The 26,545-nt window shown below is 32.3% G+C and overlaps 9 protein-coding genes across 12 annotated transcripts; 5 read left to right on the top strand and 4 right to left on the bottom strand.

Moving 5' to 3' along the window:
* The first annotated feature begins 1,646 nt into the window (after window positions 1–1,646).
* Window positions 1,647–3,461, top strand: LOC106660405 (toll-interacting protein B-like). The gene is made up of 6 exons (XM_014383361.2): window positions 1,647–2,075; window positions 2,172–2,345; window positions 2,408–2,541; window positions 2,611–2,815; window positions 2,887–3,066; window positions 3,129–3,461. Exons 1-6 carry the CDS (start codon window positions 2,031–2,033, stop codon window positions 3,237–3,239), a joined length of 849 nt encoding a protein of 282 aa, XP_014238847.1. The 5' UTR covers window positions 1,647–2,030; the 3' UTR covers window positions 3,240–3,461.
* A 26-nt stretch (window positions 3,462–3,487) lies between these two features.
* On the bottom strand, window positions 3,488–5,916 carry LOC106660407 (peroxisomal membrane protein PEX16). Of its 3 annotated transcripts, none has more exons than XM_014383364.2 (6): window positions 5,604–5,916; window positions 5,118–5,522; window positions 4,808–5,054; window positions 4,439–4,724; window positions 4,266–4,369; window positions 3,488–4,186 (listed from the first exon to the last, which is right to left on the bottom strand). In XM_014383364.2, the coding sequence occupies exons 2-6, from the start codon at window positions 5,248–5,250 to the stop codon at window positions 3,940–3,942; spliced, it is 1,017 nt and encodes a 338-aa protein (XP_014238850.1). In that variant the 5' UTR covers window positions 5,251–5,522; window positions 5,604–5,916; the 3' UTR covers window positions 3,488–3,939. The 3 variants fall into 3 exon arrangements, with proteins under 3 accessions (XP_014238850.1, XP_014238849.1, XP_014238848.1); XM_014383363.2 differs by having other exon boundaries at window positions 5,118–5,509; XM_014383362.2 differs by having other exon boundaries at window positions 5,118–5,916.
* A 192-nt stretch (window positions 5,917–6,108) lies between these two features.
* LOC106660414 (laccase-2-like) lies at window positions 6,109–9,056 on the bottom strand. The gene is made up of 10 exons (XM_023458275.1): window positions 8,922–9,056; window positions 8,547–8,830; window positions 8,261–8,471; window positions 7,909–8,189; window positions 7,715–7,838; window positions 7,426–7,652; window positions 7,168–7,360; window positions 6,865–7,083; window positions 6,562–6,780; window positions 6,109–6,347 (listed from the first exon to the last, which is right to left on the bottom strand). The coding sequence occupies exons 1-10, from the start codon at window positions 8,992–8,994 to the stop codon at window positions 6,184–6,186; spliced, it is 1,995 nt and encodes a 664-aa protein (XP_023314043.1). The 5' UTR covers window positions 8,995–9,056; the 3' UTR covers window positions 6,109–6,183.
* A 1,262-nt stretch (window positions 9,057–10,318) lies between these two features.
* LOC106660268 (probable DNA-directed RNA polymerase subunit delta) lies at window positions 10,319–11,607 on the top strand. Its single transcript, XM_014383198.1, has 3 exons — window positions 10,319–10,494; window positions 10,640–10,946; window positions 11,020–11,607. The coding sequence occupies exons 1-3, from the start codon at window positions 10,433–10,435 to the stop codon at window positions 11,605–11,607; spliced, it is 957 nt and encodes a 318-aa protein (XP_014238684.1). The 5' UTR covers window positions 10,319–10,432.
* On the bottom strand, window positions 11,596–13,104 carry LOC106660493 (hemK methyltransferase family member 1-like). Its single transcript, XM_014383465.2, has 5 exons — window positions 12,765–13,104; window positions 12,609–12,697; window positions 12,337–12,550; window positions 12,022–12,275; window positions 11,596–11,962 (listed from the first exon to the last, which is right to left on the bottom strand). The coding sequence occupies exons 1-5, from the start codon at window positions 13,038–13,040 to the stop codon at window positions 11,719–11,721; spliced, it is 1,077 nt and encodes a 358-aa protein (XP_014238951.1). The 5' UTR covers window positions 13,041–13,104; the 3' UTR covers window positions 11,596–11,718.
* Window positions 13,105–13,488: 384 nt separating this feature from the next.
* Window positions 13,489–17,175, top strand: LOC106660269. Its single transcript, XM_023458244.1, has 18 exons — window positions 13,489–13,567; window positions 13,641–13,702; window positions 13,781–13,936; window positions 14,203–14,286; window positions 14,400–14,596; window positions 14,670–15,038; window positions 15,100–15,210; window positions 15,273–15,414; window positions 15,481–15,565; window positions 15,667–15,748; window positions 15,818–16,006; window positions 16,071–16,162; window positions 16,230–16,291; window positions 16,354–16,402; window positions 16,482–16,561; window positions 16,631–16,737; window positions 16,865–16,990; window positions 17,068–17,175. Exons 1-18 carry the CDS (start codon window positions 13,533–13,535, stop codon window positions 17,173–17,175), a joined length of 2,136 nt encoding a protein of 711 aa, XP_023314012.1. The 5' UTR covers window positions 13,489–13,532.
* Window positions 17,176–21,603: 4,428 nt separating this feature from the next.
* Window positions 21,604–22,577, bottom strand: LOC106660505. The gene is made up of 3 exons (XM_014383481.2): window positions 22,234–22,577; window positions 22,018–22,154; window positions 21,604–21,946 (listed from the first exon to the last, which is right to left on the bottom strand). Exons 1-3 carry the CDS (start codon window positions 22,435–22,437, stop codon window positions 21,775–21,777), a joined length of 513 nt encoding a protein of 170 aa, XP_014238967.1. The 5' UTR covers window positions 22,438–22,577; the 3' UTR covers window positions 21,604–21,774.
* A 138-nt stretch (window positions 22,578–22,715) lies between these two features.
* Window positions 22,716–23,813, top strand: LOC106660511. Its single transcript, XM_014383486.2, has 3 exons — window positions 22,716–23,151; window positions 23,211–23,410; window positions 23,500–23,813. The coding sequence occupies exons 1-3, from the start codon at window positions 23,104–23,106 to the stop codon at window positions 23,645–23,647; spliced, it is 396 nt and encodes a 131-aa protein (XP_014238972.1). The 5' UTR covers window positions 22,716–23,103; the 3' UTR covers window positions 23,648–23,813.
* Window positions 23,814–24,217: 404 nt separating this feature from the next.
* LOC106660471 (pre-mRNA-splicing factor 38B) lies at window positions 24,218–26,529 on the top strand. Of its 2 annotated transcripts, none has more exons than XM_014383440.2 (6): window positions 24,218–24,526; window positions 24,632–24,915; window positions 25,029–25,192; window positions 25,288–25,659; window positions 25,747–25,995; window positions 26,081–26,529. In XM_014383440.2, the coding sequence occupies exons 1-6, from the start codon at window positions 24,511–24,513 to the stop codon at window positions 26,145–26,147; spliced, it is 1,152 nt and encodes a 383-aa protein (XP_014238926.1). In that variant the 5' UTR covers window positions 24,218–24,510; the 3' UTR covers window positions 26,148–26,529. The 2 variants fall into 2 exon arrangements, with proteins under 2 accessions (XP_014238926.1, XP_014238927.1); XM_014383441.2 differs by having other exon boundaries at window positions 24,220–24,526; window positions 25,041–25,192.
* Window positions 26,530–26,545: the final 16 nt, after the last annotated feature.

Raw genomic sequence — 26,545 nt, 5'->3', positions numbered from 1 at the left:
TGATGGAAGGAATCGACAAGTACTCCTTAAATTTCTAATTATATTTATTTTCGATAACTAGTAGCATTTTCATTTTTTGGAGAAAGTAAATTAGTTAACATTTGAATGGTCTCAAAATACATTTTAAAGCACGTTAATTTCAAAAATATATCTTGATTTATCTTCCAGCTTGGCCAACGATTAAAAAAAAATGTATTATTTGCATATATTGCCAGAAATGGCCAGAATGGATAGAACAGCTTGAATTTTGTTTACAATTTGTTAATAGTTTCCAAACTTTTAGAGCAAATTATTGCGATACTCAAATAGTTATTGTTTCTTTAGGTCTTGAAATATTTTATCACGTCTTTTAAGTAATCGACTCTTTCCGAGAAACTACAGCCGATGTTATTTTCATCATTTCAAATTGGAAAATGGTAACATAACATATATATTTTTAAGTTCAAACATCACGGTGCGAATTTTTCGTACATAAATTTAAAAAATATCTCAATTCATAATTAATTGATAGGTAAATAGCCTTAAAAATGATATTCGCACATATAATTGCAATTAATAGCACGAGTGAAAGTAGGCAATTTCTAAAACAAATTGTTTACTTTGAAAAATTATGTTGAAATTCTATAATTAGGATACTATCTCAACGCGCAAAGTAGTTGCACGATGAAAATGTTACAATAGATTGCGAAATACAGGTGACCTTAGTTATACGGAGTTTACGTATTCGCGGTTTACCCTTACACGCGAATTGACAAACGCAACGATAAGTTCACCTTATTCGCGGTTCAAGACGGCCGAAAGGTCGAACAGGTGAAGGATTTGATTATCTCTAAGCTTGGTAAATCTTAGATCTAGTAATGCCTCTTAGTACAGAATGATTAGTAGATGGGATTGTGGAAACCTGAAACCTCTGTATAATTTTATATTAATGTATTCAATAATTAATCACTGATAACGTAACCATCTGCATTTTCTCTCGTTATGCTCGGTACTTTTTTGAAACATAACTACCGCATATAACGAGGGCCGAACCAAAAAAGCGACGAAAATCGAATTGTTTATATATAATTATTATTATTTTTATTGGAACAAATAAGGTATCTGCTTGCAGAATTAACGAGACTGGGACTAATGAAGGCATATTCTCTATAGTTACCGGAAAATTTAAGAATCGCATATAGGCTTATTATACCATTAAATAATTAGGTAATTTTCGATATTCCAACACAGAAAGTAGTTGATACGATTAGGAGTTAATGAGAATAAATTGATCATATAATTGATAATCGATAAATAATCTAAATAATAATAAAAATGATTGTGTGCGAAGACTAGCTCAATTAGCTTTCAGTCTTTTATTAAATTTTCATGCAAATAAAATTCAAATGACTTTTCCCTGTACTTAGATCTCATAAAAATATTTGAAATGTTTTCCCTACTCATGAACTCCGATTGTATTGCAATTTACTTCGATATCCATGCGACTACATAATTAAACGATAAAATTATGAAATGTTAATGCATCGCTCCAGCAAATGGAAAAATGTTGCTAGTCGCGCATGCGCTGCTTGTTAGCAATATAACACATTGAAAATTGAATGATCATTCACAAATTGTGCGGTCAGAACTTGTCACTTGCGAGGCAGTCGAGCAGGTTGGCTTGCCGCAAAGCACGCATATAGCAACATGAGCTTCTCGGGTATTGTGACACTTGTGACGCGCGCTGTCATTCCACACATATCTCAATAGCTATATGCCGTGCAAAACGTTCTAGAGTTGCTCGTCAGCCGCAGCTGTTCACGACAACAACAACATTATTGACACTTCGCAACGAGTAGTTCTTACGAAGCTACTAGTCCTAACGAGTGTCATGCCTGATAGCTGCACTTTGCTCCGTTAAAAAAAAAGAAATAATCTAGAGGCCTTTTGGATGAGACTGAATCGTACAGCCTTAAGCATCGAAGTAGTCGTCTACTCGCAACAAAGATTTTCATCGAGAGACACAATAATACGCAAAACATAGCAACGACATGGAAGGCACAAAAAAACGTCTCACTGATGAGTGGAGAGAACGAGTGAGTAATAGTCGTATAAGTAGCTTACCAGGTATTAGGAATATTGCGAAAAAATTTGTAACAACTCATTCGCGTGAAACTTTTTTATGCTTACAGGCCATGTTGGGTGAATTGCCTGCTAATTTTCTGAGATTGGATGATGGAACTAATGACTTGACCGAGAGTCAGGCAAGATCGAGGGATCATGAATCTGCAGCTGCCCATGCCATGCTTCAAATGCAAAATCAGACCATGTGTTCGATGGGCAGACTCACTATTACAGTTGTACAAGTAAGATTCTTCATTTACATCAGCATGATCTTCTTCAACTCATGTACACATACTTTTTTCAGGCCAAATTAGTTAAAAATTATGGACTAACTGGAATGGATCCTTATGTAAGATTAAGAGTTGGCCATACAATATATGAAACTCATACAGATAGAAAAGGTGGTAAAAACCCCCATTGGAATAAAGTCATTCAAGTGTAAGGATATCAAATTTGCTCCATTTTTCAAATCAAAGTATATCTTTCTAATTTAATCTGTTCTTGCAGCTTCCTTCCACCTGGAATCAAACAAATTTATGTAGAAATTTATGATGAATGCTCTTTTACAATGGATGACTTGATTGCATGGGGACACATTACTATTCCATCCCAAGTATTAGAAAAGGGAACAACTTATGAAGACTGGTATTTATTAAGTGGAAAACAAGGAGATGATCAAGAAGGGTCCATCAATGTAGTTTTAAGTTATGAGGTAAAAAAACCAATATAAACTTACACCAAATGAACAAAGTTAATAAATGATTTAAATTTATTACCTCTCAGGTAAGGGTACCAAGACCTTACATGGGTATGGCTTCAAATGTGGTGATGGTGCCATCAACAAATCCAACCAACAGTATGATTCCATTTGCTCCTGTAAATGTTTATACACAGCCTCCAGTCAATCCTGAGATGAATGTTTTGCCAAGTTCAAGACCTCAAGCTGAAGAAGAATTAAAACAGGTAAAAACATTATTATCGTTTTTACAAATTATAAAACTTTCATGCTAATATGCTTTTTTCAGCTTAATGAAATGTTTTCAAACATAGATCCAGAAGTAATCAAATCAGTTTATGATGTGAATGGTGGTAGAAAAGATGTGACTGTGAATTCGCTCTTACAAATGATTGAATAAAATATTTTAATTTCAAGATACATTTTTTCAAATGCAACCAAATATATTCAACTTGTATCACTTGTGTCATTAAAGTAAATTTTGATGTATAAGTATTCATACCTTTCAAGATGTTACATATGTCTACGTTATATTGTTTATGTTATAACTCTATATTATTATTACTTTTATCATTTGTTTCCAGCTAAAAATTTAAAATAAGAAAAGAATGAAAATCTGAAATTTTTCGTAAGTCATTTATTTACTCGTTAATGAAAAGTATAAATTATTCATTTCCTCAACCCTTCAAATTATAAATATTGTGTTTGGAATGCTCAATGTATAGTTTTTGAGTATATCAACTATTCAATATTTTGATGCGCAATGGCACTTGATCAACACAATTATATTGAATTTACAATTCTATATAAACCTCTGAATTCTAGTCAAATAATTACAAACTAGCCACAAAAAAATTCTTATCAAAAAAACAATAAAAAATGTTACAAACGTCAAAATTACATTCCACAGTTTATAAATTCAAATAATTTTACATCACAAATAGTTAAAAATACAAGTCCTGATTAAATCCAAGAGACATATATTCTATGATACTGCTTAACAACAAAACAATAGTGATTCTCAAAAATTCTTATGATTAACAATATATTATCTGTTACACCCTCCAAATGATTCATGTACAAATACCAATTTTATCAGTTCAACTTGACCACATGTAGAAATATGTATTTTGCCAATGTGGTAGATATCTAGCTAATGGCTCAGCAATTAATCTTGCAAGTGGAACCGTTTTAGAAACAGTTTCAAGTAAAGCATTGATTCTTCTTCTACTACAATTATCATAGAAAGGAGATCGTAATATATACAGAAGCAGCCCAAGTCTTCTTCGACTTAATTCCTCTTGTTCTTCTCTGTTGAGTCTAGTTTCTTGATTCAAAATTTTTAAACTGAAAAATATTGATTTAAATAATGTTATTCATGAATATTTTTTTTCAAACAAAACTAATTTGTATAATAAGAAAATACCTTGCAAGATCAATAAGGAATGATAAGAGCCATGGGTTCCAATTTTTGGGTCCACTCATGGACAAACATCCAAGGTGCAAAAGTGGTTTAACAATATACATTGTCTTTAAGAAAATTAATAAAATTATTTTCTCTCATTTATATCAAAATGTAGTATTTAACTGAGTGCATACCTCAGCTATAAGAAGGGATTTTTTTAGAGCTCCAATAGTTGAATCATTCAGTTCTTCTGTTTCAATAAAAGTAGAAGAAGCTGGTGGTGTCCATGTTCTTGGATGTGAAGCGCTGCTTCTAACAGTTCTGATAACTTTTCCAGATCGTTTCAATGAAAAAGCTTCTCTAGTTGGCTGCAGTCCATCATTCTTTTCATTAAATTTTTCTCTGTCTAATGGTGGTATTGCAGGTGTTTGAGTAATTCGTTCTTTATACCGGAAGACCAGAAATAATCGCATAACAACTCTGTTGAATATATACAAGTGTAGAGTAAGTTTTTGAAATCAAATTTTGTAAACATACATACTTATAATTAGAGGTTCACTTACTTGAGCAATTGAATAAGTGCAATGACAAACCATTTACCTCCTTCTCCCCAGACTTTTTTAGCAGATACTTCAAACAAAGCTTCAGTGTAATCAATAATGGTCAACCATATTTTTATCTTTGATTGTAGAGATGGTAATTTTGTTTCTGTATTTCTGCTAGCTCTAATAAGTTGATCGTTAAAAAGTACCATGAGATTTGGTAAAGAGTATACAATTTCAGATGTCAAAGTTGTGCTATTAAACTTTCCTAAAATATCAAATTAATAAGTTTCAATCTTTATTGGTTGCAAAAGTCACATAGAATACTTACCCGCTGTGAAAAATGATAAGTACTTTATCGTACTTTCTATATCGGAAACTAAATTTGGATTTTTAGTAATCCATTGCTTGTAATTTGCAAACCACTGGTCTACTGTCATTTTTATTTTGATTGGACTGGCCATTGTGTATGCGATGAACTTAGAAAATGTTTTGTTTCTTCGTTACTTTTATACATATACTTGGCGAGTATGGAAGCAAAAATTCACAATGCCCTGCTATAAATTAATTCGAACGTTTTGCATTGCAAATCATCTACCCATGTAGCTGATATGCTTGTGCCGCATTCCGCTTTCTTTCTTCTCGCCTTGTGTTAACTTCATCAGATGGAACGGTCGCTAAGTCTTGTTTTGGGTTCGATAATTACGCCTCATACCAATACTTCTGCATAAAAAAACTGGGCATTAAACTTGGGTTATCTTACTGAATGTTTCATGCAAATCTCATAACTGAGTTAAAATATTTATTTTTAGGTTACGTTTTAAATAATCTCTTGAACGATTTTAGCAAGAGCCAAGAGGCAGCATATGAGGCATGAGCACAATATACTCTCGCACCTTATTGCACTTTAGTGTACCCTGTCCGCTAACCACTGCATGTTTGCATAACTGGGCAGGGACTGCTTTATATTGCGTCGAGGCTGCGCGAGCCGCGAAGTAGTTTAACTAATTGTTTATTATACATAACTGAGCATAAGTAAAGTTAAAGTTATTAGTTTTAATGTTTACTTCTGTGTAATCTTTTTTGATTTTTGGACATTTTATAATTAGATTTGGCAAGGATTAAAATTTTGAGCACTAAAATTAGTCGAAGCATGAAAATATTGTAGTCGATGATGTTTGGAAACGCAATAAGACCTCGTTTAAAAAAAAAAGACGATGCAATCAAAACTGCCTAAGAAAATATCTCAATGAATTTCAATCAGCTATAGCAAGGTATTATCAAAATTCACAAAGTACTCTTCAATATGTATAGAAATGTTATTTCAATCGTTATTGTTTTTTATTATTATCATTATACAAGAAAATTGTTAGCTATGAAAAAGATAAATGATCCGTTTAACCAGCTTCGTTAAAGGAGTTTCCCGTTATCGGAGTGTAACTTCCACATTTAGGAAAACCTTGGGGCTTTGGAGGGAATTGGTTGTGCTCGCCGACTTTGAAGATTAACGACATTCCGACATTTGTATGCTGCTCAAAGTGGCAATGGAAAAACCAGTATCCTGTTGAAAGACACAAGCAGCTTCTTTTAAACTTTTGATTCATCAGTACTTTCCCCAGCGAGAATTATTTCATCAGGATAAATTCATACAACTCCTTTCTCTTATCGATATCCATTTAAATGATGAATTTTTTTTATAAGTTGACAAAATTATATCGACTGGGAAAAATATCCTCAGAAAATGGATCTAAAATTTACAATAATATTTAACGTACCAGGATTGTTGGCGTGAAATCGAAGAATCGTATAGCCACCACCTGGTGCCTTCATCGTATCTTTGATCGGCGCTCGATCGAGTCTTCTCCTAATCTGGTTGCGTCTGTCCATTTCTTTGATTCGATCGATCGTCACGTTTCCGCGTAAATTTTCCGTGGCTACCACGCGGAAAAAGTGGCCGTGCAAGTGCAAGGGATGATTCGCTACGACGTATCGACCTGCCACAAAGAAAAAATCATTTCATTCGAAGCCAGGCTTGCATACGTACACGATCGTTGAAACGTCGCAACTCGACCAATCACCTTCGTCGACGAGAACCAACTCGACGACTTGGTTCAGTCCCACTTGAATCACGTGTGTGCAAGCGCAATGTTCTCTTTGGCAATCCGCTCTCGGTGTGTGGGTTCTGTTGCACAGGGTATCCGGCCCAATCTCCTCCCATTGCGAGAGCAGTGGAAAAGGCGGAAATTTCAGGGATATGTGGTTCAATTGAAACGTACCCATTCGCCGGTCAGCGGGTACTGAAAATTCAATAGCGCTTATTTTCACGTTGTCCAGTCCACCGGTAAGTCATATTAAATCTGCGGCCTACGAAATTTGACTACCTTGATTATAACCATAGAGATTTTGACGATGAAAATCGTAGTTGTCGATCGGGTAAAAGTCAAAGTTGATGTAGTGCTGAACATCCGGTCGACGAGTCAGCGAAGGATCGTTTGGCGCAGTTGCGTTCAAATCGGGTACGTTTATGAATATATAGGGTGGCGCTTCGGTTCCTCGATTGTATGGATTGAATATCTGAAACGAGCCCAAACTTTTCAGATCGAAAAAGTCGATGTAAAATTGATTTTTCAATTGCGTACCCTCGTCGTATTGGTCATGGGTGGTATGTTGTAGCCCACGGCCGAACTTGGATTTTGGTTGGCTGCCCCATTGTATCTTAATATAGCAACCTGATATATTCCAGTTGTTGTGTTCGATGGCTCACATTGTCCGTGGCCTCGGTATCTTATCCAATAATTGCCAACTCGTTGATTGGCATTGATGACAAAGTCAATTCGTTCCCCCGGCCAAATAGTCAGCGAGTCGACTGGACAATGAATTTTATCGATCGAATCGTTAAGGAGGCAATTTATCAAATACTATACTGACCTTCGACTGGATCGACATCGTTGCTGTCGAGGCTGACGATCCACAATTTGTGATTGTCGATTGACATTTCGATCGGACAATCCTCTGCACCGGCGTCGATCATTCGGAATCGGTATCGGTTACCCTATGAATCATTCATAAGAATAGCGATAAAAGGAAGAAACAAGCTGTGGCCGATTGCTCGCATTCCTTACCCGTTGGACCATGAAAGTCTCGGTCGGGGTGAAAATTTGGCCGCGCGTATTATTCCGGCGGAAGGGCTGGTATCGACCTAAGCCGTTGATCAGAAGAGTCTCGGGGCGAACTCGCGATCGGTAATGGTACATCTCGACGAAGCCGTCGTCGCCCTCTTGCACCATCCAGTCGGTCAGCAACATGCAGTGAACGTCGTGCGTGTACAGATTCCTGTGGGGGTTGCTTCTCGGATAGGGTCTCACGATCAAAGGTCCGTACAGCCCGTCGGCTCTCTGCGATCCTGCAGGACAAGCGAATCGATTGCAATCGATCAACCGAACCGGAAGGATTTAGAGATCGACCAGCACCTACCGATGTGCGAGTGCCAGAAGTACGTTCCTGCCTCTGTGGCATTGAATATGTACTGGAAGGTCTGACCAGGCAAGATGGGACATTGGGACACGAAGGGCACACCGTCCATGTAGGGCGTACCTCTCTGCTTGAATCCGTGCCAGTGGATCGTCGTGCTCTCGGACAACATGGTGTTTCTCACTTCCACGACGACCAGGTCGTTTTGACAGACCTGCGCATAAAACATCCTGTTCTTCGTGAAACAAAAAAAAGCTCATTCGAGCGCAACAAGCGCTGCAAATACGACCTCGATAGGTGTCCCGGGCATTTGCCTATTGGCCGTGAAAACGGTTTTGGGCCGACCATCCCCCGGCAAGCAGTGAGGCCGATAGCAGTCGGCCATGTTGAACGGACAGTCGTAGCAGGCCTTGCTCATGGTGCTGTACTGCTCGACGACAAACACGTAGAGGCACTGTCGAGGCGGCTCGCCATCTTTGCAGGTCCTTTTACACGGGTGGCTCGTCCAGTTGTAGCGATCGGCTTCCGCGCAGAAGTAATACTCGTCCTCGTAGCTCAGGACGGCGTCGGTAGCTGCGTACGCGTACAGTGTCGAAAACAAGCGAAATTCACCCCGATTATCTCGAGTATACTTCGATTATCCCACCGCTGAATCTCTACTCACGCTCGAAGGTCGCCAAAAATATGGGTAGAAAAAAGTAGGCGATTGCGCGCCGGTTACAGTTTTTTGGTAACATTTTTCACCAGGAGGAAAATGTACTCCTCGCAAGCACGATTTGCCAACACTTTGAATGCAATATTTTTACAATACCTTTTCATTGACTCTGTATGATCATGAATACATTAACAGCTTTCTAGTATGCATGCGCATGTATAAATACTCGCCTGGTCACGATTTCCGATATAGCATTGTTCTCAAAAATCGTGACTGAAGATACGTATTTTTCACATACTTTTTTAAATATTTCATTTGTTACTAACCGCTGAACAGGAAAAAAGAAGACCGATAAGATAGCTATGACAACCTGGCCCGGAAAATCTATCAACGTGTTAAGCTGTTCCATAAAAAAATCCGTATAATATCATTTATGTTGATAAAATCATCCAATTATAATCAATACATATTGGTTTAAAGTTTTAAAAAATAAATTATATTTATACGCGTTAGAGTGGTCGCTGTTTGATTAGATTATCGTGCCAACGTTTTAAATAGTTGGTTATGAACCATGAAAGGATAAGCCATTTGCTATAAGTCCTAAAAGTAGTCGCTAAACCTTTCCCGTTTTTGAAAAGGCCATTTCAAAATTCAAAATAGCTCTCGAAAAATTCTGGAAAATTTCGTATCAATTCTTTGGCTATAATTTTTGTTCTATGATTTTTTTACTCCTAAATCATTTCTTTTTGAAATAAAAAAACATTAAAATGATACTAATCTAATACTCATACTATATATTTCTAATACAAAGCATGACATGAAACAAGTTAGCATTTTATTGTAATTATTATAATTAGTACATTACATAACGAGAGAGGGGCCTATATTACAGTCGTGTTGCAACTGCCTCACAATTGCTTACTATATTTGTTATTATAGCGTGCTCAAGTCAATTTTAAGATGTCCAGCCGTTTGAAAACCAATACTTTCCGCACTTTGAGATAAAAAAATAATAAAGACGGTGTATTTGTAATTTTTACAGGGCAATGATCGAATACTAACGATGTGAAACCATGTAATTCATCGATCATCGATGAAATACCCTACTTTGACCATCATGGAGGGATCCTGCAAAAATATTACATGTTTTTTCATTGATTGAAGCACTTTAAAAATGTACATATTATAATTAAAAATATATTTTTAATTATAATATCAATAATGTTAATGCCTAATTGTTGATTAAAAAAATTTTTTTTATTAAATGTGTAAAGTATTTAAAAACATTTCCATGATTTCTAAATAAAATTTTACCCATCAAAAGATCAGGTTCAAAAATTAAAAAAATGACAAAATCATTTTAAATCTGCCGCTCGTATCTAGATGGCAGCTTAAACTGGCTAAAGTAGTCGCTCATCGCGCCGGCAGCAGAGCTAAATAGTGAATGCACGTGTTCACGCTGCCAGCTCTAATAACAAACTGTGTAAAAGACATTTATTCAACAGAAAGTTATTCTCACAATGTCTTCCATTAATAAAAAAAGACTGCGTAACAGATTAAATAAATTACCCAGCATCGGATGGTAAGGATTTACATTAAAGATTTACAATATGTTTAATAGTCTATAAATGTTACTGTATAATGAATACTTCTCAATTCAATGACGTGAGTGCAGTATGCATGAATTAAAATTCAGAAAATAATAACATGTTTATTTTTTTCAATAGCCCCCAAATCAAAGAGGCATGGGACAAGAGGAGATCAACACGTAATAATTTACTAAACATGGGCTTAGCTTATGATCCTAACAAAGTAATAAAAATGCCAGACTCAACAAAAGATGTGCTATTAAAAAGTATTGGAAAGTCTGGGGAAAACTTTGAAAATACTAAAACAATAATCCCGACAAAGCAGTATGTTGCCAAAAGTTTAGAAGAAGATGCCAAGCATCCAAGAGTCAGGCTCTTTAGGTTACCTAAAAATGAAGTATCATTTGCCACTTATATGCTAGACAAATATGGAGATGATTATAAGGTAAATTTTCATGCCTTTAGTGTTAAACATCTTTGTATCAATACATTTGACTAAATAAGAGTTCATTTTTCAGGCAATGGCTAGAGATCGTAAAAATCATTATCAGTTGACTAGCAACCAAATACGAGCTAAAATCAATCGATTCAAAAGTGTACCTGAACAATATGCTGAATACTTAGTAACTAAAGGTGAAATCGTTTTAGATGATCCAACTCCTTTAGGAAAAATAAAACCACCTCCAGCTTATGTGGAACCATCGAAACCAAGTTCCAAAAAATTGAAGAAAAAGAACAAAACAAGTCTTTTAAAATCAGTGTGGGAAGAAGAATCCATTTTAGAAGATAAGTTTTGTGATAATTTAACTGAAGAGTCTGAAAAAGATGATAAAAGTGAGAACACTGTCAAGTCAAAAAAACTCCAGTTATTTTCAGATGATGATGATGAAAGTGATAATGAAGCCTTTGGGATGAATATTGATGAAGACAAAGACGAAGACGAAGATTCTACTGAAGGTGAAAATGAAGATTCTTCCGAAGGTGAAAATAATGATTCTGAAAATGATGACGATAATAATGATAATCATGATGATGACGATGACGATGATGATGATGATGATGATGATGATGCCGAAGACATAATTTTAGATAATTTTAAATACTAAATGACATTTTTAATTTTAATTATTAAGTGTTTTTTAGAAAAAATTACTTGTATATATTGTACTATAGTAGTTTTCATATTAATAACAACAAAAATACTTTGAAACCAAATTTCACTCATTCTTGATAATTTCAACTATTCTGTCCCTTCCATATATATCTTTATGAGTTGCAAGATATTTAAGTTCTTTAGAGTACATTTTTTCTATTAGCTCTTGAATTTTTTGTGAATGATCATGATTTACTTCCAAAAGTACTAGGCCTTCAGAATTCAAAGCTTTGCAAGCATACTTCAATATAGCATCAATTACATCTAATCCATCTGTACCTCCATCTAAAGCTGAAAAATCTTCGTATCTGTAAAATAAGTAAATAAGTAAACATTTGTGCTACCAATTGACTTAATTATAACTTACAGTCTAATTTCTGGTTGCAGACGGAAAATCTTTTTAGTTGGAATATAAGGTGGATTACTAATAATCAAATCAAATTTCAATTTTTCAAAGTTCACATCTTCATTTGTCGAAATATTTTGTTCTGATTGTATTGATCCTTCTTTGGTAATCGATGCATTCAAAACTTTCAAGTTTTTGTTTATTTTTAAGTTACTTGCATTTTCTATTGTTACTGTACATGCATGATGATTTTTATCGATAGCAACCAGTTGTATCTGAAAAACATAAAAACTTATTTGTATTACCACCATGGCATAAACTTGTTCCTGAACTTACAGATTGATTTGAATGCAATAAAGATAAGCAAATTGCACCAGAACCACAACCAATTTCTAGAATTTTTATTGGATTTTTTTTCATATTTTCAATCCTATTCAATGCAATGCTAACCAGCTCCTCAGTTTCTACTCTAGGTATAAAAATTGGTGGTTCTAACTTTAGAGTAATATTTCTAAAGTCCCATTCTCCTACAATATATTGCACGGGCATGCTAAAAAATATTTTGTTATTTATTTTGAACTATTATTAAAATTGATGAAATACTTTACCTAGACAATCTACATAAACACAATTCTTCCAATTTTTGACTTTGCTGCTGAGTTAGTTTTTTTTCCATGATTGCATCCAGCCCAGATCTCTACAAAAATTATATCAATGTTGAATTGTTAGTAAAAGTAACGAGGGAAAATGAACATTTTGACCACCTTGATGCCTAAAACATGAGCAGCGATATGAGCGAACGATTCAAATCCTTCACTTATTCGCTCTTCTTCAAAACGCTGCTGCCAACGTTTAGCTATTTCGGCCAAAGAATTGGCAGCGGCGGCAGCTGAGGTTGTATTTTCATCGACTCCATGTTTCATGCAAAATCTATTTAACGAGATTGATTGAGCGGTAATGTTGCTGGCTCTGCTTGATAACATTTTTTCCCATTTATATTTTTGCGAATCGATGGATCGTTTAGCCAAATTTCTCAACATTTTTTATTTATAATATAATTGTTATTCAATGTTATCTTAATCAAGTACACCGTCTCACCGCTCGCCTGATGCCACATGTAAACATAAATGATATGGTGAGAAACGAATTGACCTAGGTAGTGGAAAACATAGGGATATTAGCATTTTAGATGGTAGTTTTACTTGATCGTGTATAAAAAGCATAATAATTATATTTATTGAACATTTCCATGATTCTAGCGTTAAAAAAAAAGATTACCCATTTAATTTTAGTAAAATAAGGTAAAACCGATTTTTTTATGAGGTCATCTTCTGTTTTTATCAATTTTTTTTAATGAATTACGTCCGGTTCATATACTCGAAAATTTGAACGTATTTATGGTGTTCAAATCATAGATATGAAATAGTCACGAATAATTATATAGTCCGAAGAAAACTAAATGAATTGAATGTGTACAGAAATCAGTTTATTTCTTGGCTTCAGCTGGTTCACAATAATATAATACGATTACAATGTATTTATCAGCAAATTACCCAAAAATTATTTGGTACGTAAAAATGTTATTTATAATTATAGTAAAAAAAAGTTAATTTTATAGTTAACTTGTAATATTTTTCTAGTTATTTGATTTTATTTAAATTTGTGTGGGCCTTTGACGATGTTCCTAAAAATGACAACAAAAGCAAGTATTTGAAAAACGTCATATTAAAATGTATTGCTCGTGAATAAACAAAAATATCTATGTACTGTATAATTTCAGGTAAATTGAAAAATATTGATTTTAAAAACAACGAGGAATGTATAAGTCATTACTCTTCCATATGTGCCAGAACAGATAATAAGGACCATCTAAAAAATTATCAATTTGAAAAAAGAATGAATGATTTATATTTGTTATCTATGAATGCATTTAAAAGTAAGAAATGATGCTTAAAGTATTTATATGTATCCTCAACTGATATCCCTTCTAGTTTTCGACTATTTCTTGAATAATTCGATTGAATAATTTAATTAGTTTGATAAAAAAATGTGATGCAGTTAGAGAAACAGTTTGGTAAGAGGTTCCTCGAATAAACCATTTTAATAATTTATAAATAAGTTAAGATTATAGTCGACTTCTGGAACGTGGATGGGTACTAATGATTTATCCTATTGAATGATTTTGAATAATAATTATTTCAGATTATCTTAAGGATGAAAAAATTGATCGAAATATCAAACCTTTGGCAGTGGAACATACCTTATTCAAAAATTGTATGAAACTAGGTTGGTCTTGGTAAAATTAATTCTATAAATAATTTTTTTTACTTTTGCATATGAATATTTTATTTTAATAATATTTTTGAACGTTCGAATTATCTGTGATATTTTTTATTCAGAAAATGACTTAGATGAAGATGAATATTATACGATGGATGGCATGTTTGAGTCGATTTTGCACAAATTCCATCAAACTTCTCGAGCTCAGTCTTGGTTAAAAGAGCAGGAAATGTTGGCTGCCTTCGGTTTTGAGTACACTTTTTTTAATATTAATATTGGTATTAATCCGAAAAACCCTAAACAAAGCATAATAGTAGTAAGTGTGGAATTGATTTAAACATTTTAACTCATAAGTAAAACGTTGGTTACGTCGTTCGTTTAATTTTTAGTTAGAACCTCCGTTGGTAGAAGATTGGAAGGCTAAAAAATTGATAAATTCAATGAAACAGTTATTTATAAATTTACAATTCAAAACGAGAAACTACTGTAAAAAGGTTTTGCATTTTTCTTTTAAAGAGAACCAAAATAGCGGATCTGGCTCGATAACTGATGATTTTGAGTTTTTCGGTTTCGATGATGAAACAGATGTTGATAATAATACATTAGAATTCAGTTGGTCATCAAACATAAACGAAAATAAAAATGCTATTGATTTATTATGTCAACCGTTCGTTGGAGTATCAAAATCTGCTATGACTAAGATGATAATTGCAAAAAAAGATAGAGATGCGATCGAACTTTTGGAAGAAATAGTTGAAGTAAGAGATAATTTTTTTAACGATTAATTACAAAAATGCATCACTCATTAAACAATTTTAGGCTGTACATAACACGAAAAATGTTTATCCTGAAAAGTCAACTTATAAATTATTGACGATAAAATCATGGAATGAAATGTATTACGAGGTTGCTCAGCAAAGTACAGCTCAGGTAAACATTTTGTTTTTTCATTTTTGTTTTTTCATTACTGATCAAAAATTGTTACATCGTAGATTAATTGGTTAAAAGTACTAAAAGATAAATTGAAATTCCTTGGGATAAGTACGAATGATGATGACTTAATTATTGTAAAAAACAAACCATATTTTTTTAAACTTGCAACGATTTTAAGAGATTATTCTATGGAAGAAATTGGTATCATTCAAGATTATTGGTTAATAAAAAATATTTTGTGAGATTAACAGTTTTGTATTTTTGCAGACTACGCGATGAGATCCAAAATTGTAGCCGAAAATTTACGGTATCTGAATTGGAATTTGGCCCAAAGCATCGATCCTATTGAAAAGTATGTCAAAAAGAAAGATACGGTGCATTTATTGCATCACTCTTTAACTCTAATTGTGCATGCCTTGGAAATTTCGGATATTTATTATAATATGATTTCAGGCCGGAATTTTGTTTTCAGGAAACAAAATTATATGGTTTATCTGACATCGTTTTCAAAGTATTCAAAGAAGAATTAATGCTCGTGCGTATCACAAAATAGATTAATTTAACTTTTTTTTCATAAAATTGTATTATTTATTATTTATTGTAGAAATCGCGCATTCCCCTTGCACAGAAGGTTCTCAGCAACATTTATGCAGAGCTTCGAGATGAAATCTATGCTTCAACTCAGTTGACAAAAGTAAAAAAAGAGTTTTTAGCTTACGAATTGAAAGCAATTATTAGAGATATTTTTTCTAACGAATCAAATTATGATTTAATTTTATTTTACTACGACAAGGTAAGTGGTGAAGTTTGAATTTCTAAATTGCTTGAAAATTTTAAATTTAATTAGTTTATTAAAGTTTCATGTTTCTGGTAATTATTTTGTTGATATTATTAACTATCGCCGAATTATGGGAGAAATGAAATTTCGAAAGTTGCAGAAAAATTTATCGTAAGTTAGAAAATTTTATTTGCAAATAATATTCATTAATTGATTTCATAAATTTCTCTTTTTACAGTTCAGCAAAACGATTTACGCCCTTCAGCGTGGCTGAGCTTGAAAATCCTCGCAATCGATTTGGTAAGTTGACAAGCTTTACTTTATGTTAAGCCAGAAATTATTAAATTAATCTATCCTTGCAGTTTTACATAATATATTAAGTTTATTTTTGGTACCATCAGAAACTGATGAGTGAGTAGTGAATGATTTTTTACGCCAATATTGAGTGCATAATTTTGATTTTGCATTAAATTCCAATTTTTTTTTGTAGAGAAACCTATTATGCAACGTATGGGATTAAGTTAACAGGTTTATTGATAGCTTTTCTTCATGAAAATCCTTTTGAGCGAAGTGAGTTTTAGTTATTATGCTGCAGTGATTATATTTCACTTCATATTTCGTTTTTATGTTACTCTATAGATATGCCAGATTTCCATGATTTCAATGTACTTTTACCGAACACGACACATCGAGTCGATGACATGCAATGTTTAATGGGATTAGAGAATGTAAAAGATCTCGATCATGTAAGTTCAAGACAAAAGCTGAGATGAAACAGACAATACTTTTTTCAAAAGGACTGTGAAACTCTCATTTTTTCCTTATTTATTACAAAAACTTTTTAAACGTCTTCGTTTTTACTGTTATTCATAGAATTCGAGGTCTTTTATAAATAAAATTATAACCGAAGCTTTGAGTATCAACATCGCAAAAGAAGCTATAAAACGCAACTGGAGTCAAGAGGTTTCCATTCAAAACCTTTATGAATCTTACTTTTTAGTAAGTATTTTTTTGCATTATGTATTTATTACTTATTAATAAGTATTTAAAAAAACTGTACTCTATATATTTTACAGACTCAATGTGACAGCACCATGTATTTCGAAAGAGACATTTTAGTCAAATTCATTTGTGATGGTGAATTTTTAGAGAGAAATTGTACATTATCATTATTTGGAAATTAATAATGAAAACTAAAATTAAGAAAAATATTCACAAAACGAGATATTTTTCCATAAATTTTAATGAAAGCATTAGTTATTTTATTAATTTTTTTAATGTACATAATGTGCAATTGTTCCTGAAATAACTTAAAACACATAAAAAAAATTCGGTGTTGTCAAAGTTTAATGATTAATATAATTATCTAAACTGCAGTCGTTTTTTTTTAATAAAATTTTATGTATCATTTAAAACAATACCACCAAACCTTTTTTTATTGCAATTCTATTTATCATTCATAACGTTAACAATTTCATACTTCAATTGATTGCATACTTCAATTTCTAATTTTTCTTCTATAATTACAATTATGATTATGCACACAACCTTACGATATCAAAGTGCCTAAAAAAATATAATTGGTATTATCTTTTAACTAAATTCATTATCACATACTACCATCGTAACTTCTGTAGAGTACATATTTCTACTTAGAAACAGTGATTCTGATATAATTAAAAATAAATATAGCGATTTGTGATAAATAATACTACTACTGCTCACAATTCCTTATTTTCTGATTATTTACCTAACTCTTAATTACTCTGTAAAAAATATTTTATATGAATGAAGTACATGGTTGATTCTCCTGAAGTCTGCTTTTTGCATGTCTTTATGCCATGTTTTTAAACTATTGAAGATAAGCCAAATCTGGATCGGTCGTTCATTCAATATTATTGTATTCTTTCTGATTGGACATGAATATTTCAATTTTTTAGTGCCAGTTACATTTGCCGTGGAGATGGTACATGGCAAATGTCACCTCCGTGTCATGTCTAGATCTCCAAATCAACTCTATTTGCATATGCCATGCATTCTCATAAGCACCTAGCCCTATAGTAACTACGAGACCAGGTTCTATACATCCGAAGTAAAGTTTAAGTCTATCATAGGGCTTTGAAAAATGTTTTTAAAAAATTTCCCACACAATAGAAAAATGTCTTGGATTTTAATCATCCTTCTGAATAATATCAAATATACCGCCTGCTTTGGGTCGCTAACTCATTTTTTATGTCCCTAGATACGTAAATGTCAAGTATTATGACCCAACTTTTGATCAGTGTAGGTTGCGGGTTCAAATTTTACATTTTAGCTATGCAGCGATAATTATTCTATTGGAAAATTCACGTGTTTCAAAAAAATTGTCACCTCCGTGGATATCAATATCTTGAGCTATCGTGATTCTTTTTAACCGCTCGCCTCGTCAAAAGACTCGTTTTTCATGACCGAATTTCAGGTTGTACGGAAAATTTTGTGCGTTTCTTATTTTTCATATTTAGTTGATCAAAGCAGCGATTTGTCACCTCCGTGTGTGTCACTTCCGTAACCGAAAATAGTCCATTTTAAGCATAAAATTGGACCTAGATTGGACCAATGATTACATATTTTATGGCTTTAAAAAGGGTAAACTAGTTCGTGCCGTTCAATGTGAAAAAAAATGTTCACCATTTTTTTCATTTTTTATACCCGGAAAAGCAGACACCGGGAGAATCAACCATATACTTACGAGAATAAATGTACAAAAGTTACACATTAATAAACTAACAATCAATTATTTGCAAAAGAATTATTCACATCAACTTCATATCGCAGCTGTTATTGTTTTAATGTATAGCATCGATGCTTGGTAACAATTCTATATTTTTCAATCAAAATTATCACGTTGAATGCTAGAATTTAGAAGCTTGTAATTTTTTTAACGAGTCGTACTCATGACAGAATTGAGGCACGCCTATGCCGACCCTTTTTCTATTTTTGTGTCTTTTTCAAAATAGTTTTATCTATGGAAATTTTAACTCGCTTTTATAGAAATACAACACCTACAGCTCTCCCACTCTTATGTGTTACCTAATGGGCAAACCAATTCGATAATATTACACTTTTTTAGTTCAACTAAGTTCAGTTCCGTATTGGCTGTTGTACAAAATGCGTTTGAAATCTCCTAGTGGTTCTATGTCGTCGATAAATGTATCGCGTCTTGATTTGAATAAAGAAATTCCAAAGAATCGAAGGAACAAAATAGGAAAAAAGGAAAGAAGTAAAGTAAGAAGTAAAGTAAGAAGGAAAGTAAGTTTACTTGAAGCAGATATAAAACAATTTAAACGAGAATGTGAAGAGGATTGTAGTGACAATGACATAGACGATCCAATAAACGAAGAGTATTGTAGAGACATCAACATAGACGAACCAATTAACCATTTACCAACACAAGTAATGGCTTATTGGAGCAAAAAAAGGATGTTTGCAGAATACGCGTACGAAATCAATTATAAATAATTTTATTATGATTAATTTTAAAACTATTTTTTAATTAATTTTAAAACTCTTTTAACTTTCATAGATATGCGTTCGCCAGGATATGGCTAAGAGGCAATCATAAACATCATTCATTTGCTCCAAACAGAAACTGGAACGGTATTACAATAACTCTGAATATTTTTGCCGTTTTGACTTTACTTTCCCAGATTTCATCTATATATCCAGGGCATTGAACATGAAGCCAGTGAATTATAATTTATTTATATCAATGTGAATTGTTAATGCGCGTAATGAGTATATTTACGCACGTATAAAACTATTAGATGTAAGATTTATGAAATGAAACGAGTGATATTTACTTGTCAACTTTAATCGTTTCTTTCACTTTTAGTTTATGTAGAAAAAAATGAACACATTTTCAACATAATTGGATGAACATTCTTAATGAGCAATACTTTTATTTTTACTGTTTGTTTTAAATCGAAATACATGTAATATACTCATAAACGATTATAAATAAAATCTTTTTCGATGCCACCTGCATTCCGATATCTTACTTTTTGATCGTCATTTACCAGAATTTTTTTGTTTCATTTCGGATAAATAACCAAAACCAAAAGAATATTTTAGAATTTATATATCATATATATCTAATAGAGAGCTCCTGAAGAGGACTTGTGTACAGCAAGTCGAAACGTTGAGCGACTGAAAGAGTGTAATAATATATAATGTATAGATAAATAATATGGTATTCTCTTTTCACTTATAAATCATTTTTAATATTTTAAAGTATAGATGCATAGTTTGATCAAATTAAAATTTAAAATTTTAATAGTTATACAAAATTTCAGAAATTTTGTATGAAATTAATGAGAAAAAGAAATGCAAGTTAAAAGAAATTTCATCTAATTAATGTTATCAATATACTCTTCATTTAATCGGAAAAAGTTATGTTTATACATATTCATGATTATAAATACAAATTTATATTAATGTCTTTTATCATTGTAACCTCTCACATTGGTTCATTTATTTTACATTTGTATTAATGTAATAAAGCATTTTTGTAAATTTTCATACATGTACAATTTTTCATAAGTTTTATTTTCCTAAAGTAGCAATATTATTCATACTTCGGATAGAAATATTATGTTATCCGACAGGTGCGTAAAGATACGCTGATCGGGCGAAAACAACTCCTGGGTGAGTCATCTTCTTTACGTACTTGTTGCATAATATACTATTTCTTATCAGAATTGTAAAAATTAATTAAATTTTCTTTTAAATATGAAAATCTCATTATTATGATTTTGTATCAGCTTCAGTTTGAGCCATTGAGAATTGATTAGCTAATAATTAAGTAAAAAAACTTGTAGTTCGTATTATTTAGTGTGAATTACAGATCTATCTTTAGTTGAAAATTACATTGGAGTAATTTATATTCAATTATTTCGACGTTTTTGATCATTATTTATAATTTATTCTTCCATTTCATCATTTTAGCAAATTAAACAAGCCACGGCTGCTGTTGGTATTCCTACACTACAGATTTTTCGTTTTTTTTCTCTACATTATATTTTTTTTAAGCCGAAATTAAAAATAACTGTCTTCAGATCAATCATTTTAAGATGAATTATAAATTTCACTGAATGGTTCAACAAACTATAATTTAATTATGGCTTTTGACAGTCATATAAATTGTTTGTTCTAAGGCGATCATATGTAATCTCTGATACGGCATTTTCAAAAATGCATTTAAAATTTTTAGAAAAAAAATTCATGTATGCATATATCTAAGTGAATTCTTTAAAAATATGTTTTTATCAAATTTTTATATAACAATACAAAACTCGTATTTAACGAGAAAATAATTTTTCTGTCAGAATTGAAGGATATTTTTTACAAATACAGAAGAGAATGATGAGAAATGATTTTAAATTCATTGACGGATATTACTTGTGTTGTGGAATACTTCAACTTGATCATCCTGCGAATTCTGTATATTAACAAATACATAAAAGCTGTATCCATAAATGGTCAACTCTTTCATAAATGTAATTAATTTCAAGTGTACATCTTGACGATATTTTCTGACTTAGGGTTTAGTTTTAGAATCTATTAGTCCGTGAGAGTAATGAGCCACAATATAAATTATGTTTTATTGGGGTGGTCTTATTTAACACATGTGTATGTATTAACTCAATTAATTAATTTCTCTACAAAAGCAATCGATAAATAAAGAGTCAACGTGTTTTGAGTGCATTTTTGGCTTAAATTTTTACATTGAGTACTTTTGTTTCAGCTTATCTGAACATATTTTTCAAGTTATTGATAAATTGTACGATGTCCTCAGGATCAAAAATAGATGTTATCGCACTGAGCATACACAGGCTTAGGAATACAGTTGCTATAAGATAACTCAATGAAAAACAAAGGACGCAAACGATAACTTTGGACTGTCTTAGCCAATCATAACTGTTCAAAAAATGAGAATTAATATTTTAATAAAAAATATATATATATTTATCTGGCTGCATATTACTGACCCAATTCTAAATTTTGTCAATGGCTTATGAATCCGCACTAAATTCGTCTCATCTCTAAGACTGTATAATGGATTATTATGCAAAAGATCTTTTCTCGGTATATCACTCGGAAGTTCATCGTAGAATCGTTCGCTTTTCTGAAAATAATTAATTCATTAGAATCACACATAATTAAATTAAAATATTATTGAAATTGAGAAATGATGACCAGCTTACGGGTTTGGTAGCATCTGTAACAAGTTCATTTTTTCTTTGTTTTTCAATTTTTTCGTATCTTCGTTTTATCTGATTGAGAGTATCAGAACTCTCTTTGTCAATGTGAGTTTTTTGTTTATGACCATTGAGAGTATCAGAACTCTCTTCATCAATGTGAGTTTTTTGTTTACGACCATTTTGATTTTTGGATCGTTTTTTCGTCATTTTAAAGATATTAAATAATTATGTTTGAATAGTACCTATTCGTTTAAACTCTTCAGTGAGACTAAAGTCAGGAACTGAGTAAATTTGTTGATGAAGTGCGAAGGAAAGCTTTACATTCGGAAAACGTTATTCATTCTCAGTCTCGGTTAATTTTGAAAATAACTTTCATTTAAGTTCGTTTAAATTATACACAACAACATTGGGATTCTCGTAATGTTGTCATAGTTAGTAGACTCATTCGATAATATTTACAGTTGACAATATTTCAAACAAAAACCTTTTTCATAATAAATATTACGATTAAATCATACATTTTTTTCAATTTAGTGAGGCATTCACAATCGTTCACTGCTTTGTGAGCCTGTTGAACATAACATGATCAGCAATAAATAAAAAAAAAGGATCTGAATTCATTTTTTTATCGGATCGAATTTTTATATGCTAGCAAGTTAGACGTTGAAAGAAAAGGATATTGACGGGGCGGCAAAATTGTAAACTAATTTTGTAATGATATCAATATGCTCAAGTACAAATATTGTGCGTGCGTCGAGAATCACTTGACAGTTTGTCTCAACGCGATTGACACCACTCGACATGAAATCCACGGTTTCTCGACTTTTACGGAATTGAGACGTACTTCATCAATTTGCATAATTTATTAAACCGATGGGAATAGGAAAAAATCGAGCTATGAGTTCACGAAGCCAATTAAACGTAAGTTATCTTATTTTTCAATAAACACTCGAGGATTTCGCTGATGTATTTTGCTATAGGAAAAAAGTTTGTTCATCGAATTAGTCAATTGTCAAGCAATAGATCCAAGTAATTCATTAAAGAAACCTAGTTTATTAATGAACAGCTATGATCAATCAAATGGTCCAATCTCAAAAGTTCGTAAAAATTATGCAAACTGGATTAAAATTAATGTTGAGAAGATATTAAAAAAGATGGATCTCAAAAATATTGCAAGTTGGTGAGATTAAAAAATATTCTCGTTATTTTACGAGCATTGAAAATAAGGATTATTTTTTCTTACTAATCATATTTTGTTCTATAAAATAGGATGAAGCTTCGCATGACATTTGCACATATACCATTCATTCCTGTCTCAGAATATTTCATACTCAATTTCTTCGTGGGTTTCATTTGTATACTAGTGGCAACTATAGTTGCAATGTTGGTTTGCAAAGTTTGCAAATTGCAAAAGTAAATTTTTCTACAAAATAGTAAAAGGATGTCGATTATGGTGATCAATCAAGATATTTTATAACTTGAAATACACTTGCGATGTATTCAACTTATAAGGAATATTTTTGTAAATTTTCTGCTTTCAATCAAGTTTCCTCATAAAAAATTATTGTAAAAATTTATTTATTTATTCGATGAAATAAATATGAATATAAACATACTTTCCAAAAATATACAATCATCCACAGACTTGAAAGCACCCCATATGATGTTTGCTAAATAAGTATATTTAGAAAAAAGATTCTATTAATTATATTAACATTAATTCAATTCTATTCAATAACGCTTGTATGCATAAAGTTAAAAAATTTTTAAATTTCATATTTTTACATAAAGTAATTTTTGGACATAAGTAAATGCGCATTTTAAAATATTTACTGACAGTCAGTAACGCATGTTATCTTGCAGTCGCGTTTGCGCTCTGACCGATAATTCATAATTTGGAAATGGTACTGTATCGTCAAAGAAGACTCATGAAATTTGTAAAAAACACCGATGCTCCAACGGCGAACGTGACTCATGAGTCTTACTTCTTACTGTTGTCTGGTACTGTTACCAGTAGACAGTACGTAGTACGTACCGTACCGTACCTACTACTTATAAGACATTACGTTGCAGCGCCTGCGGATTTTTGCAACGCTGCCTGCAGGCTGCAGCGTTAAGTGTAAACTGTGCAAATCATAACATAGATCAATTTATGTTGGCTTCGTCGTTTTGCAAATGTTCAAGTCGGGTTAAAGGGATGCGGTAGCTGGATTAATTTTTTAATTTTGTTAGCTGTCAAAGTATTCAAAAGTCCAAACATTTTGCTACATTCTTTTCAACATGGAGAACACGGACGGTAAGTTAATAAAATACAACTTTGTAAACGTTTATTCTGACCTAACCTATAATGAAATTTTGTTATTTATGTCCATTCCTTAATTTTTCAATTATTATTTTTCAGGTTCACCTTGGAATAATTCCAGTGGAAATGAGGAGGACCGTAAGCCTGGACCTAAAGAGGGAAAAAAATCGAACATTTTGCCACTATGGGGTAACGAACGTACCATGAACCTTAATCCTTTGATATTAACCAACATCCAATCGTCGCATTATTTCAAAGTCAATTTATATGACCTCAAAACTTATCATGAAGTTATCGACGAAATTTATTACAAGGTTGCACATCTTGAACCATGGGAAAAAGGAAGCCGTAAAACGGCTGGTCAAACTGGAATGTGCGGAGGAGTAAGTATCAATCAATTTATAACAAGTATCTTAGCTAATTTATAGCAGGAAAGCCTTTATACAATTTAAAAGCCCACATGAGATAATTTTATACTTTGGAAGTTTTAATTTAGCGTTTATTACAGGTCAGGGGAGTTGGGGCTGGTGGTATTGTGTCTACCGCATACTGTCTCCTTTATAAGCTTTTTACATTACGACTTACAAGAAAACAGCTCAATGGTTTAATCAATCACCCTGATTCACCATACATTCGGGCTTTGGGCTTTATGTATATTAGGTAAGTAAGTGGCAATATTTCATTATTTTATATTCTATTACAGCTAAAAAATATGTTACTAAAAATTATGTGTCTTAAAAAAATTAAATTTGTAGATATACTCAGCCTCCAGCTGATTTATTCTCATGGTATGATGATTATTTGGAAGATGAAGAAGAGTTGGATGTCAAAGCTGGTGGGGGTCAAACCATGAAAATGGGAGAAGTGTTGAAACAATTTTTGACAAAGTTAGAATGGTTTTCAACATTATTTCCCAGAATTCCAGTGCCTATTCAAAAAGAATTGGAACAACGTTTAGCAGAAAAATTTCCTTACAATTCAAGTAGTTCTAGAAATTCAAAACCATCCATAACTCTAAATAATCAAAGTAAATATGGAGGATATAATCGTAAAGAAGAGCCAAGACATGTGCCTGACGATGAAGTTCAATGGGGGGAAGCTGGACGTGCAAGTCATTGGCGAGCCAGGTGCGTCATCTTGGTATGACCTTGAATACATTACATAATTTGTATACAGAATAACCACTTTATTCAGTTAATTATTTTCATTTATAGATCAGATGAGAGTCGAAGGGACAGGTCACCACGTAGAAAGAAAGAAAAAAGTCGTGAAAGCGATCGAGATAGAGGTAAAGACAGAGAACGCGACCGCGATAGAGATCGTCATCGTGGACGTTCATTAAGCAGAGAAAGAAGCAGACGTTCCAGAGATATGAGAAGTCGAAGTAGAGACAAATCATACAGAGATCGTAGCAGAGAACGAAGTAAAGAACGACATCGTGACAAAGACAGACACCGTATAAGGTAACACAAGCATATTCTTTTCAAACTGATTAAATTAACAGTATAATTTGTACTGTACTTAACTTGGAACTCTTTTAATTTACAGACGGAGTTCACCAGTAGATTATGCTGCAGAATTAGCACGTGAAAAAGAACGTCAAAGGAGAGCGTAACTTAAATATCAAATGATGGCGTAATATTTTTGAATAGATCAAGTTTCAAATTTATCTTTTCATAATCTACTTGCACACTTTGGTTGAACTTATTTTCTTAGATGTACATTAAAAAAAAAAGAAATAATGTATTCACACAATTAATGAATATGCAAAAGAATTGAATATAGATAATTTTAATTGTTTAATAATTGATTGACAAATAAATCTTAAAAATGTGTTAGATAATGAATTTGAGTATTTCACAAATAATCTATAAATATTAAGTATGAGTGTATAAAATGTATGTAAATTAAATTTGTCCCATTGTTAGCCGAATGTAATGCAGACAAGAAAGTTCTTGCAATAGAATTAAATAAAGTTTTGATTTCTAAGTTTAAAATTTGTTATTTCTACAT

The sequence above is a fragment of the Trichogramma pretiosum genome, unplaced genomic scaffold, assembly GCF_000599845.2.
Source record: "Trichogramma pretiosum strain Unisexual culture from Peru unplaced genomic scaffold, Tpre_2.0 scaffold51, whole genome shotgun sequence".
In the NCBI taxonomy this organism is placed as follows: Eukaryota; Metazoa; Arthropoda; class Insecta; order Hymenoptera; family Trichogrammatidae; genus Trichogramma; species Trichogramma pretiosum.
This window is presented reverse-complemented; position numbering and strand designations above follow the sequence as displayed.

What these genes read in the sequence shown, in the direction of transcription:
- LOC106660269 (XM_023458244.1), top strand. Translation starts at nt 13,533, where the DNA reads ATGTATTTATCAGCAAATTACCCAAAAATTATTTG. An exon ending in ATCTATGAATGCATTTAAAA is followed by an intron (nt 13,937 to 14,202) that starts GTAAGAAATGAT and finishes TAATTATTTCAG; the next exon opens with ATTATCTTAAGGATGAAAAA. An exon ending in TTTATGAATCTTACTTTTTA is followed by an intron (nt 16,991 to 17,067) that starts GTAAGTATTTTT and finishes TATATTTTACAG; the next exon opens with ACTCAATGTGACAGCACCAT.
- LOC106660414 (XM_023458275.1), bottom strand. Translation starts at nt 8,994, where the DNA reads ATGTTACCAAAAAACTGTAACCGGCGCGCAATCGCCTACTTTTTTCTA. An exon ending in TGCCCGGGACACCTATCGAG is followed by an intron (nt 8,472 to 8,546) that starts GTCGTATTTGCA and finishes TTTTATGCGCAG; the next exon opens with GTCTGTCAAAACGACCTGGT. An exon ending in CGATGTCGATCCAGTCGAAG is followed by an intron (nt 7,653 to 7,714) that starts GTCAGTATAGTA and finishes TTCATTGTCCAG; the next exon opens with TCGACTCGCTGACTATTTGG.
- LOC106660405 (XM_014383361.2), top strand. Translation starts at nt 2,031, where the DNA reads ATGGAAGGCACAAAAAAACGTCTCACTGATGAGTGGAGAGAACGA. An exon ending in CTGATGAGTGGAGAGAACGA is followed by an intron (nt 2,076 to 2,171) that starts GTGAGTAATAGT and finishes TTATGCTTACAG; the next exon opens with GCCATGTTGGGTGAATTGCC. An exon ending in ATGTAGTTTTAAGTTATGAG is followed by an intron (nt 2,816 to 2,886) that starts GTAAAAAAACCA and finishes ATTACCTCTCAG; the next exon opens with GTAAGGGTACCAAGACCTTA.
- LOC106660407 (XM_014383362.2), bottom strand. Translation starts at nt 5,250, where the DNA reads ATGGCCAGTCCAATCAAAATAAAAATGACAGTAGACCAGTGGTTTGCA. An exon ending in GCACTTATTCAATTGCTCAA is followed by an intron (nt 4,725 to 4,807) that starts GTAAGTGAACCT and finishes TATATTCAACAG; the next exon opens with AGTTGTTATGCGATTATTTC. An exon ending in TTCCTTATTGATCTTGCAAG is followed by an intron (nt 4,187 to 4,265) that starts GTATTTTCTTAT and finishes AATATTTTTCAG; the next exon opens with TTTAAAAATTTTGAATCAAG.
- LOC106660268 (XM_014383198.1), top strand. Translation starts at nt 10,433, where the DNA reads ATGTCTTCCATTAATAAAAAAAGACTGCGTAACAGATTAAATAAATTA. An exon ending in AAATTACCCAGCATCGGATG is followed by an intron (nt 10,495 to 10,639) that starts GTAAGGATTTAC and finishes TTTTTTCAATAG; the next exon opens with CCCCCAAATCAAAGAGGCAT. An exon ending in AATATGGAGATGATTATAAG is followed by an intron (nt 10,947 to 11,019) that starts GTAAATTTTCAT and finishes TTCATTTTTCAG; the next exon opens with GCAATGGCTAGAGATCGTAA.
- LOC106660471 (XM_014383440.2), top strand. An exon ending in AAACTGGAATGTGCGGAGGA is followed by an intron (nt 24,916 to 25,028) that starts GTAAGTATCAAT and finishes GTTTTAATTTAG; the next exon opens with CGTTTATTACAGGTCAGGGG. An exon ending in AAAGACAGACACCGTATAAG is followed by an intron (nt 25,996 to 26,080) that starts GTAACACAAGCA and finishes TTTAATTTACAG; the next exon opens with ACGGAGTTCACCAGTAGATT.
- LOC106660505 (XM_014383481.2), bottom strand. Translation starts at nt 22,437, where the DNA reads ATGACGAAAAAACGATCCAAAAATCAAAATGGTCGTAAACAAAAAACT. An exon ending in TTACAGATGCTACCAAACCC is followed by an intron (nt 22,155 to 22,233) that starts GTAAGCTGGTCA and finishes AATTATTTTCAG; the next exon opens with AAAAGCGAACGATTCTACGA. An exon ending in TTGACAAAATTTAGAATTGG is followed by an intron (nt 21,947 to 22,017) that starts GTCAGTAATATG and finishes TTTTTTGAACAG; the next exon opens with TTATGATTGGCTAAGACAGT.
- LOC106660511 (XM_014383486.2), top strand. Translation starts at nt 23,104, where the DNA reads ATGGGAATAGGAAAAAATCGAGCTATGAGTTCACGAAGCCAATTAAAC. An exon ending in GTTCACGAAGCCAATTAAAC is followed by an intron (nt 23,152 to 23,210) that starts GTAAGTTATCTT and finishes ATTTTGCTATAG; the next exon opens with GAAAAAAGTTTGTTCATCGA. An exon ending in CTCAAAAATATTGCAAGTTG is followed by an intron (nt 23,411 to 23,499) that starts GTGAGATTAAAA and finishes TCTATAAAATAG; the next exon opens with GATGAAGCTTCGCATGACAT.
- LOC106660493 (XM_014383465.2), bottom strand. Translation starts at nt 13,040, where the DNA reads ATGTTGAGAAATTTGGCTAAACGATCCATCGATTCGCAAAAATATAAA. An exon ending in TGTTTATGTAGATTGTCTAG is followed by an intron (nt 12,551 to 12,608) that starts GTAAAGTATTTC and finishes AATATTTTTTAG; the next exon opens with CATGCCCGTGCAATATATTG. An exon ending in TATTGCATTCAAATCAATCT is followed by an intron (nt 12,276 to 12,336) that starts GTAAGTTCAGGA and finishes TATGTTTTTCAG; the next exon opens with ATACAACTGGTTGCTATCGA.